This window comes from Myripristis murdjan, chromosome 23, assembly GCF_902150065.1.
Source record: "Myripristis murdjan chromosome 23, fMyrMur1.1, whole genome shotgun sequence".
Lineage (NCBI taxonomy): Eukaryota > Metazoa > Chordata > Actinopteri > Holocentriformes > Holocentridae > Myripristis > Myripristis murdjan.
Genome location: NC_044002.1, coordinates 18,795,209 through 18,823,011, shown reverse-complemented (window position 1 = coordinate 18,823,011; position 27,803 = coordinate 18,795,209). Strand labels below are relative to the sequence as shown.

The following is a 27,803-nucleotide window of genomic DNA, read 5'->3' as shown; positions in this document are numbered from 1 at the left end:
CTTTACCTTACTGTCTCACTCACACGTACAAAACAATGACACTATACAAGATATAAAGTTTATTCACTGACATTTTATACATGGGTGAAACAAGATTGAAAACACAAGTCAGTTAAAATCCCTCGTTTACAACAATGCAGTCAATAAAGGAAAATTACACATCTTTTTTTTTTTTTGACAGTGCTTCTTGTAGACAGATCACAAACGCCTGATGGTTTCGATCCTTAATTCACTATTATGGATAAGGGTTGAACTTCACATTTGGAATACTGAAAATACAAAAATGACAAAAGATTTACGCCTCCCGACATTACATCTCAGACATCAGCACTTGAGGATTTGAATGCTGTTTGACTCGCAGCCGGTCCCGTTATGCGGATTAATAGTCAAGCTCATATTGACGTTGCTGTCCACTGTGGTGGAAACCTGCCTTTGGCTCATTTCTTTCTCTTCAAAGCACAATAAAGCTTCAATCCAGGTACATGTAACCTCAATTAAACTTTACAAATCAGCTTGGTAAATGTTTAAATATGTCTTAGCTTGAAATTGTGCGATATGATCAATGCTGATTCCTCATCTTGGTACAGGTCAGATAAATCCACAATACACATCATAGCCTTTAGTTTTAGCCCTTGCATGCCAGTGCCTTCAAGATTAGCCATTTCACGTATTCGGTCATTATTGAAAACAAAAGTACATCAGGTTGAAGTTGGAATTTGTAAAATCTAAAAAAAAAAAAAATATCTAGACATTGCTTAACAGGGAAAAATGGGACACATTGCTGCTGGACTGAGGCTTTGATCAGACTGATCATGGTAGCAAAAATCCAATTTTTTTTTTTTTTTTTTAATTTGTAGTCTGATAAAACAGAATTTCCTGCAGTGAAAGTGCAGGAAGAGGAATTTATGATTTATAATTTTGCCTGTGAAGTGTAAATTTTGACAAAACAGACGTTATGAATGCATAAAGTTAATTAAAGTCCTGGAGAGGCTGGTAATCAAAGTTCTGGGAACAAATTGTTTCCACATAAATAAAATGCTCTTTCAGCCACAGAAACAATATAATAGTTTATTGAGTGGATATTTATTACTTCGGACAGTGAATACAGAATTAAGTGGAATACACTGGGACATAATAATTTCATTCTTTCAAAACAAGAGAAAATAAGAAAATATTGGTGTAGGTTTTCAGAAGATTTATAAGCATTTGGGTTATAATAAGCCTCCCTGTCTCATTAACAAAGATGGTCCGATACAAAAACAAAATTACAGTTTCAAATTCCATCTTCAAGGCTATTTCTCTAACAGCTGACAGAGACAGACACTAAGGCAAAGTGTGAAAAATATATTTCTCTCAACCTTGCACACATCCAATCATACGCACGCACACACACACACACACAACCACACCATGCAAGTATTACATGAAAATAACATGGCGATAAAAGTAAGTCCACGTAATTCTCTCAAAGCTACTGTGTTTGTGAGCATGGTTTAGTGACTGGCTTTCTCTTAACCTCACAGACTGCAAGAGGGAAGGGTCAAGGATGGACCAATACGACGATAACAGAACCCGGCAATGTCCTTTCACAATGTGTCATGGAGATCCTTGAAGTGTCACTGAGACAGCTACATTGCTACTCTTTGACGTATTCACTCTGAACTGAACAGACGTATAGATGAGGGGAAAAAATTACACTAAAAAAAAAAAAAAAAAAAAAAAAAAGAGAAAAACATGAGGAAAAAATATTGAGTAGGAAGGGCGATGATGTAGATCGTAATTTCACAGCGCCCATAAACAGAATGGCAACAATGCCAATTCACACATTAAAAAAACAAAAGAAGCTGGTTGGCCTCTTTTATTCCAAAAACCGCTTCCTCCCTCGCTTTACTTGCCAGCGGCCGCTGTTGCACCGTCGCTGCTGGCCTGTTCTGTATCCGAGCCTCCGAACGGGTTGATGGCGTTGGTTTCCATGGCCTGGTAGACGAAGAACAGGAAGGCGGCCACTATGATCAGGAGGAACAGCTTTATCCACAGTGACAGGCTGCGGCGTGCTGCTTTGGTCTGGCCTGCAGGGGGAGCTGCAGATACTAGCCTGGCTGAGGAGGAGGAGGAGGAGGAGGAAGAGGAAGAAGAGGAGGAGGAGGAAGAGGAGGAGGAGGGAGTGGAGGGGGCCAGGTTGGGGATTCTGTGGCGGCTCTCTGTGTAGGAGGAGGAGGAGGTGGTGGTGGTGGTCTTGATGCTTTTCGGGGAACGCAGGAAGTTCTCGTCGTTCCAGAGGTCGATGGACTTCAGTGGGCGGCCGGCTGCACCTCGAATTGGCCGCCGACAGGTGGCGCTAAAACAGAGGAGTGTAATTGTAAGTGTTTCTTGATGAGAGGTTGACTATTTTTGTCTCTGTGAACACTTACTACACATGAAACCCTTTCCCCCTGACATGACACCAAACAGTTTGGCACTTCTTTGGCACTAAAAAACAGGAACTTTGGATTTTCAGTTTGCCAAGCATGCACTTTCAGTTCCACTTTTTAAATTTTTTTTTAAGTTCCTGCTTAATATGTGGCACTCAAAGGAACCTACAGCACCACAGGGCAGAGCTACAGTACTATACTGTATATCACTAACTGGGTACACGCTTATGTGTCACTGAAGGGACTGGCGGTGACAGTCGATTGCTGCCATGTGTAAATTCCCATTGAAGTAAAAGCATTTTGCTGCTGAACATTTCAAGAGATAAAATGGAGAGAAAAACACAATGAGGTCCAAGGTCTTATTACCATTTGATTATAGGATGAGAGGAGCATGCAGGAACAGAAAGAGAGGAGGAGAGTACGAATAATGATTCAGTGTTTCACCCCAAGGTGTTCATCAGCGTGCTCCTCTGAATTCAAAATTAGTATTTGAGTGTTGGGCATCTCTCTCTGACTCAATGATTTGCTTGTAGGATTGTCATGATAAGAAACAAGGGTGTGCTCGTATATAAATGCTGATGAGTGTGTGTGTGTGTGTTTGTTACTCACCTGATTCCTGTTGGAGTGTTTATTTCATTGGGGAACATCTCCTTAAGAACATCTCTCTCATCCACTCTCGGGGTCTGTTCACTGGCGGCTATCTTCTCCACCTACACACACACACACACACACACACACACACACACACACACACATTAAGTCACACATTAAGCATGGTTCCAACACTGACATACGAGGAAAAAGGCATTACACTCCTTACTGCATTCCTTACTGAGTTTTTAGTGGATTCAAATGCAAAAGGATGAATCCAACCATTTACCTCCAGTATTGTCTTTCTAACTCCAGTCACCTGCAGGTGCATCTACCAACCACCAGAGGGCTCGCTGCCTGATATTGGACACCACAGTGCTCTGCCCATGTGACCACTTCAAACAAAACCCCGAGACAACCACCATGTTTGCTGCAAAACCACATTGTGAGAATGTGACACACACACATATGCACACACAAAACCAATACATCCATCACCACCCTTCAAACTCTGGTGTGCAACAGAGATAATTTGCACAGGTGAAGCTACCTCTTTGAGCCACGGGTCTTTGGAAACCAAGGCCACACTACTACCAGTCCTGACCGGGCTGAAAGTGGAGAGGAAGGGTGTGATTTTTTGCTGCCTCCCTTTAAGCAGCTGGGCGTCTTGAGGCACACGATTCTCCTGCTAAGAGACATTGTGTGTGATTGTCTGCGCAACTGAAAAGGTTAGAAAACCCCACGATTCAGCTGTCACACAACTGTGCCCACAGGAACCACGGGCAGCTGCACACACACACACACCGTGACAAACTCAAAACACAGATGCCCAATTCATTATCAACCACCATTTGTTCTGAACTACACCGTGTGAGGTTCAACTCTGTTAGATTCAATCACACCACCCAAACTGAAAACAAAGCACCATTCAGAGACGAGTGGCGATCCAAGCGTGCACATGTGGAGGACCCCAAAAAAATATATCAAATATCAAACATGAGAACTTCAGTGATACCACTACTACAGATCCACCACTGGCCCTAGATTCAGGCCGGTCAGAGACAGATGCCTGAGATTCCCGATCCTTGACGGGCGAGATGTCGCACATTGGGCTAAAGGTGACCGGGTCGATTCTGGACAGATAAACCAAAGGGGATGACGGCCTGGAGGGCTTGTTGGCCAGCCTTGGCTCGTCGGACACGCCCTTTAACTTGCGCACATGAGGGGGAAAAAAAAAAAAAAAAAGAAGTAAAACATCCGAAAATCACCGGCCCAGATTCTTATCTCGCAGCACTGCACTGGATTGGATTCGGTTCAACAGTGAGGATTCACTCAAATTAAAATTTTACACACCACAGCCACTGGCCTCTGTCCTGTTGATTTAACAGTTTGCTCTGGTTCCTGAGATGCCAAGAGAAATAAAACAAAGCAAGATAAAAAATAAAAAAAAAATGATTTGAGCATTTGGATTGTGATGACGGTGATGAATACAAAAACGTTAACAGATGAAAGAAAACACACCAAACACCCCACCAGCTGTGACAAGGTCATTATCTGGGTAGCAAATTAAGTGAGCGCAAAAAAAAAAAAGACAAAACATTCAGTGCCATTAATTTATATTGTAATATTAATCAATTAATCGGGTCTGTTGTTCCATGTAACCTATGTCATAGCCCAGAAATCCCCCAACTTACACCATGCCAAGAATGCCCTAAAATAGGTGGGGATGTGGCCGAGTTCACTCTTAAAAATTCAGATCATTTTCTTTTTGGTTATGCAAACAATGACAGAATTTGTCTATAGATGGACTGATGGCAGGAGACAGCAAGGCCCCCCCAAAAATAATCCAAATATTCATTCACTTCACACATTATGCCAACCAAATGTATATACAAGTTGAATTTGAAGGATTTCAGGTATTTGTTTTATTGTACATTATGTATAGACTAACAATAGCACAAAAGATTATTATTATTATTGTCATTACAGTGTGCTTTACCCTGCTGAGGTGCTTATTAATATCAAGCCTGTCAATTCAACTTTTTAAATGTAACTTCATCTTTTGCCGAGGATCCTATAAGAGGTGAGAATAGGTTCAGTGAGAGCAGAGGTGAGGCTAACCTCTAGCAGAGCGGTGTTGAGTAAAGCTTCTGCCTGACAAGAGGAGGCTTTAATCAGTTTGGGAGGAGGAACGTCCGGTTCTTCCTCATGGAGCTACAGGTTTGAAATACACCAAAAAAAAAAATAGGCCATTTTTTCCCCCCAGTTAGATCAAGTGTGTCTTTGTATCTACGAGTCAGAATTGCCTACAACTACTTGAAATGGTTCCCTGTCTCTTGTAAAATATCCATATTACACCCAGAACTTAATAGAGAGGACCTTCAGGCGGGGGCTCTCAGGAGCTCTGTGGCCCCTGGGGTGGCTGCTGATGGGTGTCTTCACTGGCGGAGGCTGCCTTGGTTTGAGGGCGACACACCTCTCGCTCATGTTAGAGGACAGAGCCTCCCCTGTGGGACCCTGGGAAGCCACGTCGATGAGTCAAAGAAGCAGAGAATTTTCACTAAACGGTGCAAAGTGCAATCCGGGAACAGTGAAATAGCCTCAAAGCCTCCAGGTGAGTGGTGACAAAAAATGAGTGACGGTAAGCCTATGCATGTTTGTGACCATCACACTTCACCACTTTGAATAATAAACCGAACCGACATGACATTCCCCAACTCAAGCCGAACGACTCATTTCCAAGGGTGCATTTTGAGAAGAGATGACGTGAGACAGCCTTGCCCTCGAGGGAAAACCCCCATCCCCTCACCGTGTCCACTGATGTTAGCAAACACACCAGTGACTACACCTTTTCAAACCTAGTGAAAGAGCAAACAGCCAAAGTGTCTCCTATCGGCCGTGCCATGGCCTAGAGCTACCTGAGAAGGTCGAGAGGACGTGGGAGGAGAGTTGGCCTGAGCTGGACTAACCAGCCTGTGGTGAACTTTCCTGTTAGACTCCACCTGGATCTGCTCTGTCCACACAGGCCTGAGATCCTTAGGTACAATCTGATGGGAGGGGGATCGACAGAGATGAGGAAAGAGACAAGGTGAAGAAAGGAGAACAGATAAAAAGACAATTAGAGAGCTAAAGAAAGAGGATAAAAAAGAAACAGAAAAAAGGTACACACAATGCAAAGACAGGACTTAAAAAGGAGAAACAAAGTGGGAGATGGGAAAAGTGTAAAGGACATGAAAAAAAAGTGAACTGGATGTGAAGAGGGAGAGTAAAACGATGGAAAATTAAGTGTTGATGGTTAGAAAATGGAAGTCAGCAGTGATGCATCAAGGGAGATCGATGAAGATGAAGTTCATTTGATGCTAACTGACCTTTGACTGGCTGTGAGGAATTACAGGAGTTGGCATATCCTGGTGAGTCAATAACAAAGTTGATGTATCAGCTGTATGAGAGCGTAACTACCAATTCAAAGGATGTCATCTGGAACACAAATTTATGGTGCATACTCATGCTTTAAGAGTCAAGCATGGTGCGGCCCCCCCCTCTATGGAAATAACCAGAGAGCGTACCTCAAGGACAGATGAAAAACAGCTGAAAGCATCAATATATTTAAAAAAAAAGCTCCTGTAAACTGCTCTTGCAATACAGCACTATTCACTGTGCATCTATTCAACTATGCTTCGGTCCAGGTGGTGCAAAAATGAGTGTGCTGTATTGTTAAATATTTCATTAAAACTTTTTTTCACTGTAAAATGAATGGAAGAAACAAAAACAGGCTAGGTACATCACTGCCACAGCTGCACCAAGGAGAATTACCTTTCTCTTGTTGCTGAATAAACAACTGAAAAAGCTTAATTTCGGTGTTATTTGCTATTCCTTAATAATTTCCATACTGGTTAGGGGATTCAGCACCCACTTTTGCAAGTACTCTGTGTCTGGGTGTACGCTCATGTGACATATTCACACAAGATACACACGTTTACACACAGTTGTGCAGGGACGTGATGAGTTAATCTCCAAATCCAGTCCCTCCTGAATAACTGCATGCAATTCTAAAGCATGTTATATTTGTGTGCTTATATTAGGGTACAAGGACAGTTTAACATTGCCCCCATATTGCTCTGTTTTGAAGGGACCGTAAACTTTGTTGACATGATAATAATAATAGCTATTTTATCATCTTGTAGAGAGGACAATTTTCCAACAGGGGGAGCAACCACCGTTGATTGAGCAGAAGAAACACAGCATCCAATGTTGAAAGACAGAGAGAGAGGGAGAGCTGCACATGTGCATATACACCCTCTGTGACCACGTGCGAACAAGATGTAAAAGTGGAGGAAAATACCCAAACACGAGAGTCAGCTGCCGTGCTCTGTGATGTAATGGTTTGATTAAAATTCCTTTGTCAACGTGCAATAAAGTGGCGGACCGTACACCAGTGCGTTTGTTTGTTTTTTCTTTTTTAAAATCAATGGGTCATATTACAGAGTCAAGGCAGGAGGAGAGGGTCTGCACCACGTTACTGGACAGCCTTCTGGATCTGCGCCTTACACTCACGACAGGCACCTCTTCATCATCATCCTCATCAACATTATCCACCAGCTGATACATCTGCACACACAGTAAAATAAAGAAAGTAAAATACTGGTATCATATTAAAGCTTACACCAAGGGTCACATTTCCCTTCATTCATTCATTCACTCAATTTTTTCCAGTGCATGTCATATGTAACTTTATTTGATTTGGGATTTTTAAAATAAAAACTTTACAGTGTGAAGTGTTTTCTGAGATGAACTGCTGTCCTCGCTAACAAAAGACACTGTCACATACAGAGACACAGATGTGATAATTACATCTGTAAAACGACATGCTTTTGTGACATGAGATTATGTTCTGGCAGACTTCCATTTCTTCCTGTCGGCGTCAGGTGACTGACAGGTAAGTATACAGTAGCGTAATGTAATTGCAATGAATGTCAGCGGCTGGTTATAGGTTTCGCCTGTGCTCTATGTTTACTCTGTGACATGCGCACCCTCTGGCTTCGTTTATCCAATCAACCCCTGGAGTTATTTCTCTGGTCCAATGATAAATACTTCTTGGGATGTGCACACTGATATGAGACTTTACCAGGGCACGACAAAAATGCTAAAACAAACTCAGAGAAGACAAAGTGTAGTTTTGTCTTTACTGTGATGTACTGTTTAGCTTGGACAGTTGTTTTTTTTTAAATTTTCAACTCTGTGGAAGCTATTTTGCCTATTGTGTAAGTATGAATCAATTACCACTGACAGTGAATGTTTTTTTTTCCTTGAAGGGATGAAAACAATGCAGGAATAATGTAATAAAGAATAAACACAGACTGGGAAAAAAAACATCTTTTAGGGGAGAAATAGGGGAAGAACAAACAGCCTGCCTCCAACCTTATTTTAAGTTAAGTTTGTTGACTTGATGTAATTATGTAACCGACTGTAATGTACAAGTAATTTAATCTACTAATGTACTGTATTCTAGCTGTACCACGACGGCTGCTGCTACTACTACTCTTCTAAAAAATCCAGAGCATGAAAGGAAAAAAAGGGAGGGAAAACGTGTTTGCACGTGCACACACACACACACACACACACCTGTAGCCCCCCACCTCCACAGGCATCTGAACACCTGGTACAGAGCAGCTACGCGATTATTGTTGGCACACCAGAGTTTTCACATGCCTTGCATATTTCCAAGACTCGGCTCAACAGGTGCATGTTTACCATCTCAGCAGCAGGGGGAGCTGCGCACAACCACCAAGTCACGAGGGGGGTGGGGGCAAACAAATAGCAATAAACAGCACTTGTAGCCTACACACTAGTCTACACAATTTAATTTCACCCTTCACATTTGCACAAGAATTTAGGACAGCCTTTCGTATTTGCCTGGGAGCGTTTTCACAGCCGGTAACCTTATAGGCTAGATGAAAATTTCCACTAGGATCTATAACTTCTGAATGCCTACTGTGCAAATTAGATGGAGAGAGATGGCGAGCGCTGATATGGATACATTGCCCAGGCTTTACAATGCAATAACAACTGTATGGATATACTGGCAATGAGTGAGCTGCACATATGTTATGAAGAGGAAGAAGAGGGCGGGTGGAGATAAGAAAGAACAGGGCCGGGCTATAGGAAACTATGGGATGAAAAGGGAAATGAAGGAAGAAGTCAGAGCGTGAAGGAGTCGAAAGCATCCAGCAGTCGGGTAAAAACAGCTAATCCGTATCATGTGCTTTGAGTCTGACACGCGCAGAGCGGGAGCGATGCAGAGGTTAGACATACAGGCACGGACAGCGCTGGGTGTGACTGCTGAGTCCAATAAAATGAAACCACTTCCTTTGCCTTTGTCCAGGGGAAGTGGCTTAATCAAAACCAGCTGGGCTGCGGCCTACACTACCTGCCTCATCTTGGAAATTAAGGTGCACGCACTTCACAGACCGCAAAGGCTGAATGGTAGCCCAACAAGAATTAATACGTAGGAACTACATGAATGTCAAAATTATTCCAATAATAGTGTTTTTTGTATCTGTAATATCAACAGAACTTGATCATTCACTCTTTCACTCAGTGTTCTTATTCAAATGACGCTTTAGCCTGCATGTTTTAACACTGAAATACTTGAAGTTGCAGTCATGCTTATGGTACTGTAAATCAAAAAAGAGAGCACATAATCATACCATTGTACTGTTACAACAGTACAATTCATATAGCTCTAATTACCTCTGTCATGCCTGGAGGGGAAATTGCGTTTGGTTGTATGAGTCTGTCTGTGCATGTATGTGTCTGCAGCTAATTTAGCATACTACTGAGCCTATCAGCCTAACTTTTTTTGTGCACAGTTATGACTGTATGATCAAGGACGTCTCGTGGTTGTGCTGACTCAAAACGTATGAAAAAAATCTGTTTTATACCACAATCGAGTGTTAACTCCTCAGCTGGTTGTTTTGCTGGCATTGCTATCAACTGCCAACGTTCTGATCACAACACCTTTAAGGTGGACACTGAGAAATTACTCGAGATATTACAGTCATCATCATCTTTGGATGCTTCCTTTGGAAAAGGTTCAGTATGGTGGCTCATGCCAGCAGAGAGATTATTTGGCTTCCTCTGCCAAGTGAATGTGATCTGGAATGTGTCCATGAACGCAAAGCAGGACAACACATTTTTTCACATTTAAAATTTATAATGTGTGTCCAAATATTCCTATTTCTGAGACGTGAAATTTAAATAATATGGGATATGTATGTATCACTTGTGCTACTGGGTTGAGCACATAAACTTATGTTATAGAAACAGGCAAATGACAGTGGGTATGTTATTTGCAATACTATCAAATGATAAAGGTCTTTCACAGATTGTGATATTATCAGGCACTGGTGGATGTTAACTGATGCTGTGCAAGAGATAGTTTGCAAAAGAAAACAAACACACAACCAAAGAAAAAGAAACATAAGGCAGCATGCCAAAAACTTTTCAACTTCCTTTTAATCAAAGGGCTCTGCAACCTCTAATTTCACCAGAAACGATATTGTTAATATATCCGGTATCATTCAGGTTTATCTTGCTAGCCGAGTACTGGAATGACACAGTCGGTTCATCTAAATCACTGTGATCAAATTCAAATTCAAACAAGTTTCACTGACATGACGTTAAGCAATTGTGTTGCTAAAGCAAAGTAGCAGAAGTATCATTTAGTATATTTTACGGCTAGATGAGAACAACACAATTTCTATCGACACATTTCATCAGCAAAGGATCAATAAAATCAGCACAGGAATTAACTTTGGCACCAACAAGTAGATGTTTAAGTCCCACTCCAACCATTAACTAAACCCCTCAAAAAATTCTCTGTTCATCAATATTACATTTGGTAGTTTTTTTTTCCACATGGGAAAAAAACAAAACAAAACCAACACCCTTCATGCCTTAAACAGCTCACATATAAAACCACATTTTGCGCTCCTTAAGTATGCATGGATATGAATATGCAAATAGTCCTCACCTTTTCAAAATAAATTAAAAATACTTCAGTGACTGGCAGGGTTGGTGGTAATGATATGAAAAGTACAACGCAGCCAAATCCCGCCAGTTGACAGAATTGGCTGTCAGATCAGTAAAGTACAGATTCTAGCTGGCCCGGGGTATGTCTGAATTCGTTTTAGGGCATGCACAGACACCTCCACCTTCAGTAAAGGATTGTGGAAACACCTCTCTAGTGACAAACTTTGCCTTTGACTTTCATGGGCCACAATAACAAGTAACAGTTTCAGTCGTAAAGCAACACTGTGTGTCACAATTACTCCTCGAGGACCAAATCTAAAATATGCCAAGAAGATGCCAATCTCTAACAGCCACCAAAATCATTCTCAGTCAGCAGATAAATTCCCGTTCAAAGTGTCCAACATGCATACAAGACTCTAAATTTAACGCAAACTCAAGGAACACTTTGCTAGGGTCTGTGCCTGATCCAAGGTTTGTGGACGGACAGCAGCCATTTTTTGTTATATGCGAACAGAACGCTGCAATAATGTTGACGCAGGCCTACTACCGTTTGGGGTCTCACCTTGTTGTGCTGGCTGCTGCGTGTCCGGGTGGTGACGGGTGTCTTCCCTCGGCTCCTGAGCGGCCTCTCCACCACTGGAGCCGGCTCAGGCACCGGTTCAGGTTCTGGCTCAGGTATTGGCTCTGGCACTGCCGTCTCTTCTGCCAAAGCAATGTACAATCACGTATGATTCATCACTTACTATTTAATCCTCAAGACAGTTAATAAATTCAAGCTGCTTGTGTAAACAAAATAAAAACTCGACAATTAAAATCCAAATCCCAAATACAGCATTTCCAGTGTGTCCTCTGTCATTTTATGCAGCTGTGGTGCTTCGTGTGATAATTCTAGTTTTTGTCATACTTGGCGATGTTTAGGCCTAAATTATGTTTCAAACTGAGGCTGCTCTTTTTTTTTTAGTCTTGGATATTGGTAGACATGCATCAATTGCAATATTCTTAGCTGACTCTGATTTCCATTTTTTTTAAATAAGAAAATCAACATTTTTATTGACTATTTTAATGATATACAAACATTTCACCTGTTTAATGCATAAAGTGCCATATTACATTCGGGTATTACAAAGATATGGGTTAGAATTAGTATTAGGAAGTTAAACAGATCCTAATTCCCTCTCTAATATCTATTTTATATTGCTGTGAAGACAGTTGAATTTCTCCTTCAAACACCGGTACCTATTGAAATGTCTTACCAAAAACTACATTTTACAACATTACATTTTAACACATCATGACAACATAATAATGTATCTTCACCCAATACCTACAATTTACACTCTGTTCTGTCCTGACTTGTAGGCCGACTCGGGTTAAATACAGTTCCTTGGTGTTGGTGGTTGGTTTGTGTGTCATCTGTGATGGTGCCTCCATTTACTCTTGTTAAATAGCACGACACGTATGGCTCGCTTCACTGGGGAACTGGTCAGTGCCATGGGAACGTTAAAGAATACTGGAATGACATTTACCTTCCTCCTTGTCGCTGTAGCGGTCCGAGTCGGAGTTGCCGTTGTGGTTGACGTCGATCTCTGTGTGAACCACCTGGGGCGCCGGAGGCTGCGGAGGACCTTCATCAATCAGCTTCTGCAGTTTCTTCTCATACAGCTTACGGGTGGAGGCTGGGGGGAGAGGAGGGAGTGATAGTCAACAATTCAAGCTGCACGGCTTAGGTTCACATGTTGACACTCTGAGGTCACCATTTGGAAAATTTGCACTTCAAAACCAAGAAATCATTACCGAGTTGGTTATACAAAGCTAATCTGCAACCACAAGCAACATTTGACATTATTCTGAGTTATTTTTTTTTTTTTTTGTATTTTAGTCATGTAAGAGCTGAGGAAAGATACTGAATGCCAGCAGTGCAAGCGAATCCTCAGGGCTGCCAGTGATGGAGCTCATTGACTTCTTTGTCACATGGAGGCTTGCGTGCCAAAAACTGGAAATGTTCAATATCGCTTTGCCACACTGAGAAGCGTGTGGTTAGATGCAGATGTGGTCAAGTGAAATTAAAATCTCATTCCAGAGTTGTTACACCTTAACACGCCAAAGACTGTGTGCAAACAGCTAACATGTCAAGCCCACTTGTAAATTCCATCACCTGTGTGGATTGTGTAACACCAGGATGATACATCCCATCAACGAGTGTGAACCACAGTCATGCATCTGTGAGCAAAGGACACATGCTGCCTTAATGCATTACCATGTGTAAGCTTGTCTTTGTTGAATGGACTCACCCACAATCGGCCCTGCGTCGACTCCGTACTTGAGCAGCTCATCCTTCAGGCCCTCAGCAGTCAGCTCGGTCACGTCCAGATCCTCCGGTCGAACCTTGTCTGTTTTCCTGGTGGCTTTCTGTGGACAGAGGTCAGGACAGCTCAGTTGGGACTGTAATGATCAATTCTGTTTTGTTTTGTTTTTTTTGTAAAGAAAATAGTCAAAACAGTGCAAAGTCAACTTGTGCCAGGTAGCACTAAAGCCCTTGTAGGTTAAGGTCATGTATTTATTTCAACCTCATGGCAATGCATTCACCAAGTACTGCAGCCAGCCACTTTTTAAGCTATTCTTGTCTCTTAACGTGGGCTGATCGTCCCGTGTCTTGATTGTGCTAGTGCATTTAACCACTGCCACAAGAACACAATGTTCTGGCGTGAGACTGTTTGCCTGGTTTCAGCAGCCAGACTAACAAAAAGACTCTTCTCTTGTGCTGTCCTGCAGAAGTCTCAAAGCATGCTGCCGATATCCAAACTAACACTTTACTCCTGCAAGCCGCCCACCCTTTGACCTCAAAACGTCGTCTTGTCAACTTTTGACTTTAGCCATGTGTTTCACTACTTTTCCTCATAAAATTCGTTTTTATAGAGTTTTCAAACAGTTGCAAAAACCGGTTGACCAGGTTACTAATCATACACTAGTAAACATACTGGCACTGCCTTCAATGAGCACAAACCGAATTTTGCCCACAGCAAAATGAAAATTTATGGAGGGAAAACAACTTTGGGTGTATGCACTGTTTTCATGAATTCCACGCATGCCTCATTTCATGGATGAGCACCAAGATGATATGTGGGTGCACGTGTGAGATGTGCATTCATGCACACAAAGGCACATGCAATTTGGCAGGTTGTTTTTTACCCGAGGAGCAAGGAGTTTCCTTTTACTTCCAATGACACAGAGCCAAAAAAATTGTTAAAAAAAAAAAAAAAGCCTTGGTACTGTTCAATTTACGGCCAAACGCTGCAGGCAATCCCTGAATACAGATAGTAAACAAGCTGCTACACTGGCCCCTCGCAGACTTGCCTTCAGGAAATTACACTGTGTTTGAAGCCAACTGCCTCTGAAATGAAGTACTGTGTCCTCTACAAACAAAACTGGAGCCGAGAGCCAATGGATGTTCTGTGTCTGGAGCTGTGAAATGTTCTTGTTTTACCTGTAACATATGATACAGGTCTGGGCCTTGAAAAGACTCATTTAAATTTCAATAGATGGGGCTGAAGTATCTTGTTTTTGACGCACACAATCCAAGAAACTGCGCTTTAATATCTCCAGGCTCGGAGACACCCTCTAAAAAGTTTTCAGCTGGCAAGAAATCAGGTAGGAGAATGCGAGGAATGCAAGGAGGCGGTAGGCCTAACTTCAGCAGTGAGATCGATTCCACATGACATGTGATGGGATGAAGAGAGACAGCGGGAGAGAAAGACAGAGCCACACAGTCACAGAGGGAGGATTGACTTACTACGAGTCTGGCTCACAGTGGGCCCTCAGTAGGGTTTTGTCTGGATCATAGCCAAGCTCGTTTCATAATCACTGCATTCCAAGACAGGGGGAAAAGCAGGAGAAGTGGAATAAAGAAAGAAAAAAAAGCATGTGCTCTAAAAACCACACCCTGTCCTTTAAAGGCATGTCTGGACCCTGAGCTCATAGCTAGGCCCGCGGCCCACAACTCCCTTTCAGCGCTGCGTGAAGTCAGCTTAATACAAACCCAGTGATCCCATCCCGAAGCTGTCAGATTTTCCCCCAAGCAACTGGATAGAGTAGTTTTGTGCGCAGACATGCTAGGATCTGTGGCTTGATGATGCAATTTCGAACCGAGCGGTGCCAAGTGTCTTTCTGGGTAAATGACGAACTGCTTGGCTGAGAGAGAATGGTCTGCGTGTGGTTAACCATAATTTTCACTCCATTTGGATTTACCACCAATGTTTGCAGTTTTGTTGTCCTCCATTACCACTACATACTAAATGCTGTGCACTCAATTCTGTTACATCTTAAAAAGGGGGAAAGTCCTCCACATGAATCCCGAAAATGTTTATTTTCAAAGTGGGGCTGGGCAATATGGACAAAATCAAATATCGCAATAACTTTGACTGAATACCTTGATATTGGTACAGTGGAGTTATTGTAGGGGTGACTGTTGATGCCTTTACAAGACATTTATACGCAAGAGTTTTTTTAAAGAATGATTTATAATATGAATATGCTGAGCAAGCAGGTAGAGGCAAATAACAGAACAGCTAAAACAGGAAGGAAACACACTTCATGATATTATGATATCCAAAAACCCAGACGTTATCTAGTCTCATATCTTGATCGATGTAGTACTAATATTGCCCAGCCCTGTTTGAAAGTTACTCTTACTTAAGGTACAGTATGTCTTTTCATTGGAGTATGCCAGGAATTAACTTTTAGGTTTTACAGCGCCATCCATCTGCAGCTCTTATCTGACGCCTGTTATCACTCACACATGCCAGAGTATCGGGTTTCACAAGAAAAACAGCCTTACAATTCAAAGCCAAACAAATTACATGTGTGAGTTGTGTCTTTCCCCCGCCCCTCTCTCTTTGACACTAAACACACACACACAGACACACACACATCTGCTTGGTAGCAGTCTGAGCACGCATTCCTCTTCCTCAAAGTATTTCCTCAATAAAGAGACCAAACCCCGCAGGATAACAGGCCAGCAGCACCAGGACTTGGGCCTGGTCAGCCCCTCAAACCTCAGCCTAAAGCAGGCAGCATTCTGAATGTTCAATTAGTCCGTCTGTCTAACACTTGACTTCAAGGTTGTATATCTCAAACTCTGTGCTACAGGTTGCCATGAAATGTGGTGAAAACATCCCTGCCTCACAGAGGATTAATCCTGTCAGTTTTGGTGACCCCATGACCCTTCCTTTTAGCGCCATCATTAGACAAAAGTTGGTGTCAAAATGTAAAATTTCATATTTCAAAATCCGCGGGTGGATTAATGCGACACAGAGGATGAACCCTGACCGTTTTGGTGACCTTTCCTCTTGTGCACACCTTCGGGTCAATGCAGTTCTCCCACAAAATTCAAACGGTGATTTCCTGCTGCCTTTTGGGTTGGCCTCTACCACACTAGACAAACTCACACAGGTTAGGACCAAGAAGTGGCAGAAAAATGTTTGATTCAATCTTTTTCTCTTCTTGCATCGAGGCACAAAACATATTGATCAATACATATATAAACTTATTTTTGCAAACTGCAAAATTCACGGTTGGACAACTGGATCTTGGGTGTTGCATTCAGGGGACATTATATCACACACTGGCATACTGTATAGTCCATCAAAATAATCCAATTCTTTACTAGAAACTGAAATCAGCAAGTTGCACTTTGCTGTTTGTTTTACAAGTGTTTGTTTTACAAGTGCTTACGCCTTATGTTGCAGATTATCACTTACCCAAAACATAAAATTTTTACATAACATGAACCAACAGCAAACCTAGAAGCGGCTTTTCATCTGTAAATACAATTTCAAGTGTGGCACCAACACAGCCAAACAGTTCCTCTGTAGCGATTGGGCATTCCCCTTTATCCCATAACAAAAAAGCTGCATCACAAATGTTTATTTTCCATTTCAAAGATTCAAATTTCCTCTCCAGAACTACACAGATAGCCTCGCTTGATCAACTCACGACACTGTCTAATGACGATAACACAGAGCAGCTTTCTGCCTTTCCACCAGGCACGCGTCTGTCAGCATTCATCTGCTCACTAAAGATGCATAAAAGATTTATCGCTGAAACTGTCCACACCTCACAACAGACGGAGACCTACACCGCACTAGACAAACACCTCCAGTCAGGTGGCCTCAACTCCACCCCCGGGCATCGTGTGTAAAAACTAAACACACTCAAAAAATAAACCTAAAATTTGTCCAAGCGACTGGGTCAAACATCCACACACAGTCAAGTCCCACAGACGGCAATGAATGGGGACTCAAGTGTCCCGTGCATGCTGTTTGCCTTGCAACTCGTTGTTTACTACAGTTGTGCTTTGTTCACACCCTCCATTCAGGCTTTGTGGTCCAAACTTGCCCTTGTGCAGAGTAGCAGTTAAATCAAAATAAACACCGCTGCAAGCTGAGACAGATTCCAAGAAGCAGGTCAAAAGTTCCTCCAGGTTAAACAAATAATGACTATAAATTTTATAGAATCAATCGTTTTGATTTTGAACACAGGGTGGCGAAATATAACAATGCATCAAACTTCCCGTACAACAAAGTGTTTACCTTTAAAACACGATCATAAGGCAGCTGTTCATTCCTCTAGCTGTTGACTGAATATTATATTATACTGTTTGTTACTGTGCAGTAAGTGCTATCAGCTTATGGAAAGCTGAGCACAACTTTTAGAAGTTCTGCTTCATGGGAAAGCCTTTGACCTGCTCCTGTTTGTTGAGGTTTCTGAAATATGCAGGCAGTCTCTGGGAAGAGGGGGATTATTATGATTAAAAGAACAGAGGCGGCACAGGAATTTCAAGAAACTGAAACCCGTGTCCAACGCAAATAAGAGTTTAAGCCTGTGACTTTTCGCTCTCGCCACCAGAGAAGTGCAATGCAGCTTTGGCACTCCACTACAGCTGCCTCGGGAAGCAAACAACCACAGGGCTGCTTCATTCATTCACAGATCAATAAATAAGAAAAACAAGAAGCATGGGGTACTTTCTCTGATCTGTGTTGATAAAAGGTCTGAGAGGCCACTTCATGAAAACAATAAAAATCACCCACTCCATGAAGTGGCCCTGAAGCTCTCAACACACAGGATGATTCAATTTGCATTTTAAAAATCTAATCTTGGCTGGTTTAAAAGTGAAAAGAGCCCCGGGGCTTGCTTGTTTTGGCAACAGATCATACTAATTACACTGTTTTGAATACCAAAAAGTGGTTTACTAACGATAGTGAAGCTTTACACCAGACAAGCCTGAATTCAAGCGGGAAACTTTTTTTTTTTTTTTTTTGTCTTGGTGAAAGTGGAAGTTGTGTGAATGTGGTTGTGGGCTTGAAGCGTTTCGGATTTGGCCACAGATTCATCAACTAAAGCCACATGACGGGGCTACTACTTCGAGGGTCTCAAAGTCCGGCCTGGGGTCCAACAAGAGGCCCCTTAACGAGGTTTAAGCGGTCCCTTGTGACATTAAAAAGGTAGTTTATTCTCACACAAAAAGAGAATGAATGACAAAGAGTGGGCGCAGATGTTTCACTTCCCACACGGCAGGAAGAAAGCAAAACAAAACAAAAAAAAAATCTGCGCAGGCAAAAGTCACACTTGTCTCCATCAGATTTAGTAGGGGAAGAAAAAAAAAAATCACCAAAGCTGAACTCACCCTGCCAGAGGAGCGACTTCTGTTGGAAACCACCGGTGGCGGTAAGTCCTCGTCGCTGGAGAAAGCGTCCAGAGTTGCGTTTTTCTTGTTCTGCACGGTCAGGTTCTTGAGATAAAGCTGCACATACACGTCTTTCGTCGGGTTGCCGCTGGGAAGCTCCACATTGTTGGCCAGAAGCTCGCTCTTTAGCTTATCTTTGGTGAGCACAGACGGGTCGTCGAGGTACTCCGGCATGTCTGCAGATTAGTTGGGACGCCGATGCCTTGTTGCCGCGTCGATAACAGCAAAAATCAAATTTGTGGAGCGAGCGAGTGGAGGCTTTGAGAGGGGGGTCCGAGCAAAATGGCTAACCAGCGCCTCTTATCGGATTTAATTCGCAGGGCAAATAACATGGAGGGCAGGGATGCTACTGCAACGAAAAAAAAAAACATACGAAATGATAAACACGATTTGCGTTTCAGCTGTTGCTGGGGGTTTCGGTTCCTCTTCTTGAGTGTTTGAACTCAGAAGGATGGGAGAAAAAAAGTGAAGTGGGTGGACATGCAGCGGTGAGAAGACACCGGCGCACTGCTGCCGAAGGAGGATGACCCGGAAGTGTTTGTACACGCCACAAACGTCTCCCATTGGTCAGCTGTTGCTGGACGAGCCCTCGCCATTGGTCAAAACTGCACGCAACAATTGAAAATGTGCCTCACGTCATGACTTTGACATTGACTAATCCAATCATATATCTCGAATTCATTTATTACTGATTTATCAGTAGAAAATAACATATGCATTGTGATTTTCACATGTTCAAAATAAAGCGTTCATTCATTCAAACATTTTTTTTTTGGTATTTTTTCAATTCATGGACAAACAAGAGATACAGCAAACCTCGAAACCTGTAGATGACTCATTCAACCTTTATCTTTGTTTAATTGCTCTTTAGTTCACTTTTAATAAACATTTTAACTACTTAAAGGGCTGGTTATATATTACATCATCATTTGTGCTCTCTTCCTGTTTTAATTCTAATTTCTTCTCCAGTGTATCTAAAGTGGCATTATTTAAGTTTTAAGTATGTCAGTATATTGCACTGTAAAATTTGTTCCATTGGCTAACTGTATGCACATTTTGTTAACATTATTGTTAATCTTTTGTTAATTATTATGCATTTAGCGAGTGAACTAGTTATTAAAGCTATGTGACAGGACAGGAGCCCAAAGTGATTGGTGCAAAGATGTGTCACAATGTTTTGTTATTGTTACAAATCTGTTTTTCATCATATTGGCTATCATCTTCAATCTTTTGACCTAACTCTTAACTGCATGACCCATGTGACTAGCACTGCCCTCATTAATATCTAGATGACTTGAGTGCAATATAAAACACTGATTTTAGGAAAGAATAAATAAATATAAATATGACAACCAGTTTGTTCTTTTTGCATTACTTATGAATAAAACAGAAATGCATTTGTTTATTTAATCACTGGACACACAAATGAAGACATAAAAAACAAAATGGAAAAAAACTCCAGTGACATTTCTTCCCTTTCTGCTTTTTTGTCACAAAACAATATTTTCTTTTATTTTGAGACTTACTATATATACTCAAACAGTACAACAGTAGACAATACTCAAAACAATATTTTCAAAAATGAAACAGCTCTAATTTTAGCACAACCTGTGCAACAACTTTGACCGTTCTCATATCAATAAAATGAAAATAAAAGTCATGGTCCAATCCATTATGGCATCTCAATTTGGAACCACAGATTTGAGCGAGTTGACAGAGCTGAGCTGGATCAGAGAAAACAGGCACCGATGAGCTGGGTGGGCTCACCAGTCTACTGCTTTACTCTGGAGCCCAAACTATCTACGACTGCCTAAATCTGCCTGTGTGAGGATGTGTGTAGCTCATACTGCCCATATGGCTGTCTCAGTCTGTATGTAAATGTGTGTATGCATGTGGCTTTGATGTATTTGTCTATGACAGACACACCTATCATAACATCCCCATCAGTTCTCAATGAAGATGCACTGAAATAAACTCTGCTCCTTGCTGGGGCATGATAGAAAGACACTGGAATACCCCTCCGCTCATCTCCTCAGGTCTTGTCACGTTTCCTCTCATTAGGCCTTGATCTCAGGGGCTGTGGTGTACAGCTGCTCAGAGTTCTCTGCCCCCAGGTCCTCTGGTTAAAAACAATAAAAGAAATGATTAGGAACAGCATGCAGATGTTTGTATATGCCAAATGTCGTATAATATTTGAGTACAATATCACTAATTCATGAAAGCAAGCAAAGTGTCTTGAAATGGCAGAAGAAAATGTTTAGTTCTATGTAAAGTGGAAATGAAGAGCTATATTTTCCCATCCTTTCCTCGCAGTCCTGTGTAGGGAATCCTATCACCAGCAGGTACTACGTGACCTAGTGTGGAAGTTGGATGCGCAGAATTTGAGCATTACCAGGAAGGACACACTTCCATAGGCCATAGGTTTTCCCCACTGCTGTCTGCCAAAGTCGAAGTGTACCGTCCTCAGAGCCGCTGGCATAGAGTTCCCCATCTGGGCTGAAACGAACACAGTGCACTGGCCCAAAGTGGCCCTTGTACGATTCTGCAGACAGGACAGAACAACAGTGTGTGATGCTGAGTTTGACACTATTCCATCTGAAGGTGAAAAACAATTAGAAGTCACTAAGCAAACACATGATGCTCCAGATTTGGCTCTGTCTGCTAACTTAATCTGCTCTAGAAACTGCTTTAACAGGCAACAGGTTTTTATTTGGAGGCCCTGTTCTATTCTGAAGTCATACCAAGAGACATCCAATGATTTGTGTTAACTTGTTAAGTCAATGCTGATAATCATGTGTAAATCTACTATTTCTTTAACCTGTAGGGTTAAAAAAAAAAAAAAAAAAAAAAAAAAACCTCCAAAAAAACTCCATTGCTTTTGGTAAGGTGGTGAGGACGCAATGTCTTTGCAATAAATTAATAATTATCTGTGTAACATGCAAAATATCCTTTACACATAATACTAGATTTATGTTTAGCACAAGTTTACTGCCACTGTTTGCGGAAGTTCATTGTTTTTATTTGTGGAGGATTATTTGGGTACCTCATTTAACTACTAAAACTTTACTTGTTTTTTTGGGTGTGATTCATTTACTGGAGAATCCAGGTAGACGGGTATGATGCCTCCCTAATGCAGACTATTCACAAATTAAGCTTGCTCCAACATGCTTTGTGGCTGATAGGACATGTGACACTAGAAAAATCCACCACCCCAAATGCAATGACAGGAACCAACTAGCATGAGAGATTAATGATTTTTCTGAGATGGAAAACATGTATGGGACTGAAATCACTGGTCAGCAGTTCTCAGAACAACTGGTTCCCTTGACAACAGAGTTAAACGGACAATGACAGGGAGAGAGATAATCTCATACCATCATCACATGCTGGTAAATTTATTGTAGTTACTTTACAAGTCTCTTCAAATGCAAACTGTCATCTTTCAGAGATATTTTTCTAAAATTTATTTAGCTGGAAGATACCACTATTCAAGAGAGATAGGAGCTGCATGACTAGGATTCATCTCTGTCTTGAAAGCCAGCATTCTACTAGGAGTGAAATCACTCTGAGAAACAGCTTGTGGACCTATTTTCACTATTGCTCACCCAACTCCTCCTTGGTGCTGTAGTCATATTTGTAGAGCTTGAAGTCATCTCCACCAGCCACAAAGAAGTCCTTTTCAGGGTGGAGGGATGCTGAGTTGATGGAGGCTGGTGCCTCAACAGTCTTGATCAGGTCCAGGCTAGAGTGCATAAACAAGACACATCAGGAATACAAAATAATTCTAATGACACTGGAATACTTGCCACATCTATTGTCTGAGCACTGTAATACTGATCCTTGTATTGCTCACCATTTTTTGCTAGTAATGTTGGCATTCTTGGAATTTAAAATCACTCTTCTGTAGCACTAACTTTATATCACTTTTGAAGAAATATAAATCTAAGGTTAGGGCTGCACGATATTGGGGAAAAAGCAGACACGTCAATATTTTTTTTTCTGTAATATGCATTACGATATGAAAACATACAGGAAATCTCACCAGATAAATGCAGTGAGTTATTCATGTACAGATTTGTAAATACCAATCTGAATTTCCATCACTTGGGTACATTTGGATTTAAGTCCATTCTCCTCAAACAAAAACCCCTCCTACTTCTACCACTCCCACCCCTCCAAAAATCAGTTTGGACTCCTCTATTTGGACTGTAGCTACGTTTCATTGGTTGTTTCATTTCCCCTTGTTGACTTCCTCTCAACCCTTGGTGATACATAACAACAGACGTCATGCGAAGGCCACTTGGAGATCAGAGAGGAGTGGAATGGGAGAAGAGCGGAAGGTTTAATGGAACACACTTGCCCTTGTAGGCAACCAGAGATGTTTAGTTGCTTTTTACAGGTAGAAACATCTGCCAACTCAAAGAAATGATGATCTTTGGTTTTTTATTATTGTTGTAATTATATGGCTACTGGATGTGTAGTTACACTTACATCATTTGCCCCTCCTACAAGTTGACGCTGCATTAAGAGATCATGGATAATTGGAATGTACTCCAAGTTTTTCAGACAAACGGAATGACGCTTACAACTGCAGCACTTTGTGGCACTTGCTCTCAAAAAAGTCAACGTGAGCAAGTTACTACTAATAAAATGCAGCTTCTGACACTGGCATGTACAGGAGAGGGAACAGCTGGGAAGGTATTTGGGTAAAACAACACGTTTCTTGATAAACTTTACAAATGGACTTATGTGTCACAGTTGTGTTATTGATAAGTAATCTGCCATTTGTAATGATGTTCAAATGTGAGCTTAATCTGTGTGGTGGAAGTCCTATATACTGTCAATATTTCTCGTGTCCCTAGTGCCCCTTTTCCACTAGTACCTACTCAGCTCGACTCGACTCTACTCGGTTTAAGAGCTTTTCCATTAGGTGCTAGTACCTGCTAGCAGGTCCCATTTAGCACCTACTCAGCCGGGGTTCCAAGCGAGCTGAGTCGAGCTGAAAATGTGACGTAAACGCCGTGCAGGCAACTGATTGGACAGGGAGTGACGAGAACGACTCCTGCACGAAAACAAAATCCGACATTTAAAAAAAAAAAAAAAAACGGCAACAGCGGCCGTGCGCATTGATCGTCAGTGAAGTTGTCAAAGTCGGAAAATGGCAAGCAAACCAGTACCGCGGTCAAATAAAGACGTGGAGACTTTTCTGAGCTTGGTGGCGGCCCAAAGAATCCAGAGGGAGCTGGACGGTGCGCCGGCGACTCCACCCACGCCGAGGTACTACTCAATTGTAATGGAAAACCACCTAAACCGTGTCGAGGCGAGTAGAGTCGAGCCGAGTCGAGCCGAGTAGATACTAATGGAAAAGGGGCATAGGTGTACCAAAACATCTTTATTTAATTTCCAATATGTGTGTGGTGGGACTATGACATACCTCAGGGCATTGTAGAAAGCAATGGTCTTTCCATATGTGATAACAAGAATCTCTCCATCAGCCACATACTCCATGCTGCTCACTGACGTGTCAAATGACAGCGTTTTCACCGCCTCCATGGAGGTTCTGTCCCACAATCTGGACAGATTCACACAAACACACGCACACACACACACACAACACACACAATTCAGCCCTTGAATTTATGCATGCATGGACACAACACACACTTGGCTTGAAATCCTTCCCCCTTAGAGACAGTTATCATTATTCCAAGTATTCTCACTGAGGTGGTTACTGTAGATGTTGTCACAGAAATTCACAAGAATATGCAAAACGGCAACCTTAGTCACAGGAAAATTTACAAGTTCCAAACAGATGGGGATTTGGGGTTGGAGATGCCACTTCACTGACCGTATGGTTTTATCCTCAGCAGCAGAGAGGATCTGTTGATCACCATTACACCACAGGGCTTTCTTAATGGCTGAGGTGTGGCCTGGGATCTCCAGTGGTGCTATAGGACACACAAAGATGGAACAATTAACTATGTGGTACAACAAAAATGGCAGAGCCTAAATGTTCGTCACCTTGGTAAGTGTGTATTTATGTATGACGCTTCTCCACTTTCAGAATTCAACAAACAGCAGAGCCATTCACTGACTAGTAATTTTAAGTGAGTTTTGTTTACAATCAAGAGTTCTCTATGATCTACAGTCATGGATCACTGGTGTGTAATTGCAAAGATCAAAACAAACCAAAAAAAAAAAGATAATAACAAATGGATAATATTCCTTTCAGTAAATGTTTGTTTAAATCAGAAAAAAGGGCAGGCTGGCATTAATGAAGAAGAAGCTGAGCTGCATAACCGGGGTCCATACATGCACACACCTGCTGAAAAATTCACTCACCTGCTTCAGGTTTACTAAGATCATAGATACGTAGCACCTTGTCATTTCCCCCAGTCAGCAGACAATTGCTATCCTGAAAAGGAGACAAGAGAGGGAGACAATTTGACACAACTACCTCCAACTCCTGGTCAGTGAAAAGACTAGACTGTTAAACAAAAAGTAATGACCAAACTGTACCTGATTTGACACAGTATGTTATGTTACATAAATGGCTTTAAGACCAAAATCAGGTCATGATGAAATCAAACCCTTATCTGCAGCCAACACATAAAAAAATGTCTTTACGTTAATTCAAAAAGACTTCCATTACTTTACAGGTTTCTGAAGAGGTTTACTTGATGTGTTTTTTTCTCAAAATGGCATTTATGCTGGTCTAGGTTCAAGCCCTCAGTTTTTAAGTCAAATCCACCATCCACTGCACCTACCTGAGTGAAGCTGACAGACTTGACTATGTGTTTGTGTGCCAGTGTGAGGACCTCATCTCCACTCACTGCATCCCACACCTTTCTGGAAAGCAAAGCAGCCATTTTTTTTTACTTAAAACAAATAAATGCAGCTGTGTTTTAAAGAAAATGTTTTATAGTTTAAATTACTATGTATATATATATATAAAAACACACACACACACAAACTTAATTTTTGTAGGAAATAACACCAGCTCATAGAGACACTTTCTGAGTCAACATGGAGTTAACAACAAAGTAATAATAGAAAGCAGAACTGCACAATGAACCCTGGGAGGCTAACCTGTAGTTTACGGCATCCGATATGGAGCTTCTGTCATCACTTAAAAGCCACTGTGTTGAAAATGTGCTTTTCATTTTGGTAATCAATATTTCAGCACTTAGATTATTATCTGCCCATGACACACGACTTTCTAGAACATGACTTGACACCTTTTTTCAATCATATGGCACATTACTGAATCAAGCATATATGAACGATTGAGCTGCAATTATAAAACGCTGTCAACGTTAATAGATGCTTTTCACTGATAGGAATAATAGGAGAAACAATGTAAGCATTTAAATTTAACAGAAACAAGTGCTGGTAGGTGAATTGTGGGTATGCCAAATTTACCAAAAAGTCAAAAGTCCACCAAGTCTTATCATGTTCATTGTCTTGTCATGTTCAGAAAGTCCTGTCATGTTCATTGAAGTATGTATAGTACACCAGACAATAACTAAGACAAAATGTAAGTGGAAAAAATGACGAGTCATCATTTGACATAATCTCTGCCATGCAAGGAGAGAAAGAGTGAGACACAGAGAGTGTCATGTATCAAGTTAGAGGTCAATGTTTGGTGTGAGACACAAAGACTCTGGTGTGTGACTTGCAGGACTCTCCACTCACGCTGTGAAGTCAGCAGCCGCAGTGGCTGCCTTGGTGGCATCTGTATTCAGAGTGGCTCCCCAGACAGCACCTTTGTGACCCAGAAACGTTCCTATCCAGTCCCCTGTGTCGCCTTGGCGCAACATAGGCTTGCCATCTATGAGACGTGGAGAAAGTTCAGGAAATGTATTGTGTAAGCACAATAGAGTATTTTGAGTATCATACAATGCTGAATGTCAGCTATGAAAAGAATATTACTGTGGGCAACAGATGTCTAAATAAGACACAAACACACAGGCATCCAGAACAAAAAGGATCAATTATTTCCTGAATTAAATACAAATTCACATTGGGCTTAGCTTTTCAACAGAGTTCGTTTGACTCACCCTTGCAGGCACTGATGAGGAAATAGCCATAGGGAGTTATTCCACTGAAGGCGAGGTCCACTACAGGTCTGGTGTGACCTGAGCAGGTGAGAGGTGTTTGTCTCATAGCCATGATGTTCTTCCAGCCAGGCAGGAGTCAGTTCTTACTGCAGTGAATCAGCAAGAGGAAAGTAACGTTAACGAACTAGCCAAAACGCTAACGGCTAGCTCCCTGGACAGTTATCTTATGCTAGCTGGAAAGCAAGCCAAGACAACGAGCTAGCTAGAGTTTTGTGTTATAATTAACGTCGGCTAGCAATCGGTTAACGGCTGGACTGTGAGAGAATGAGGATCAAGTTATTAAGTGAAGGAAAACGAAGGGTCTCTCCCTCCCAGCAAAGGAACGCCGTGCTAATAGCTACAACATTGCAACTAACTAGCAACGTGCACGCGGCTAAGCTACCGCAGGGATATAAACACTGACGACGCACTGCCGGTATCTTCTTCTTCTTGTCCCTCATGTGGGCTCAACGCAGCTAAGGTGTACTGCTGCCCCCTACAGGAGAATAACGAAAATGATGAAACTACACCTCCACACAGTGTCATAAGGCATCTTCGGAAAATCAGCAGCAGCAATAATATCTGTTCCCACAGGCATATTAAAGAGATACTACAGTCGTACCAGAGGTTATGTAAATATTGTTCTGCACAAAAGGTCATTATAGTCATTATATAAACGTACCGCACCTGTCAGTCCATATTGGGATATTATATGAAAATTAGCACGACTCGTTTAGGCGTGGGAAAACCCATTCCTTTCATGTCCAGGACGGACTGTACACTTTTCTAAGGTTTGTCTGGACAGACTTTACAATTATAGTGTGACCATTTAAATTACACAGAGGTGGAAACCTGAGTCAGAATAACATGTATGTAGTTTACTTTTATGACTTATCCAGTATGGGCCTGTTGGGGAACTGTGAAATATCC

The 27,803-nt window shown here is 41.7% G+C and overlaps 2 protein-coding genes across 11 annotated transcripts; both read right to left on the bottom strand.

Moving 5' to 3' along the window:
- Positions 1-44: 44 nt before the first annotated feature.
- tmpoa (thymopoietin a) lies at positions 45-19,301 on the bottom strand. 10 transcript variants are annotated; one of them, XM_030045371.1, is made up of 14 exons: positions 18,715-19,301; positions 13,325-13,442; positions 12,560-12,709; positions 11,596-11,735; positions 7,485-7,610; positions 6,371-6,409; positions 5,921-6,049; positions 5,382-5,519; positions 5,124-5,216; positions 4,356-4,403; positions 4,018-4,212; positions 3,553-3,687; positions 3,021-3,121; positions 45-2,338 (listed from the first exon to the last, which is right to left on the bottom strand). In XM_030045371.1, exons 1-14 carry the CDS (start codon positions 18,946-18,948, stop codon positions 1,888-1,890), a joined length of 2,097 nt encoding a protein of 698 aa, XP_029901231.1. In that variant the 5' UTR covers positions 18,949-19,301; the 3' UTR covers positions 45-1,887. The 10 variants fall into 10 exon arrangements, with proteins under 10 accessions (XP_029901231.1, XP_029901232.1, XP_029901230.1 ...); XM_030045372.1 differs by having other exon boundaries at positions 3,553-3,690; positions 11,596-11,732; XM_030045370.1 differs by having other exon boundaries at positions 3,553-3,690; positions 18,715-19,299.
- An 836-nt stretch (positions 19,302-20,137) lies between these two features.
- strap (serine/threonine kinase receptor associated protein) lies at positions 20,138-27,302 on the bottom strand. Its single transcript, XM_030046223.1, has 9 exons — positions 26,835-27,302; positions 26,470-26,605; positions 25,542-25,623; positions 25,117-25,189; positions 24,623-24,722; positions 24,209-24,346; positions 22,380-22,516; positions 21,167-21,316; positions 20,138-20,893 (listed from the first exon to the last, which is right to left on the bottom strand). Exons 1-9 carry the CDS (start codon positions 26,944-26,946, stop codon positions 20,832-20,834), a joined length of 990 nt encoding a protein of 329 aa, XP_029902083.1. The 5' UTR covers positions 26,947-27,302; the 3' UTR covers positions 20,138-20,831.
- Between the last annotated feature and the right edge of the window lie 501 nt (positions 27,303-27,803).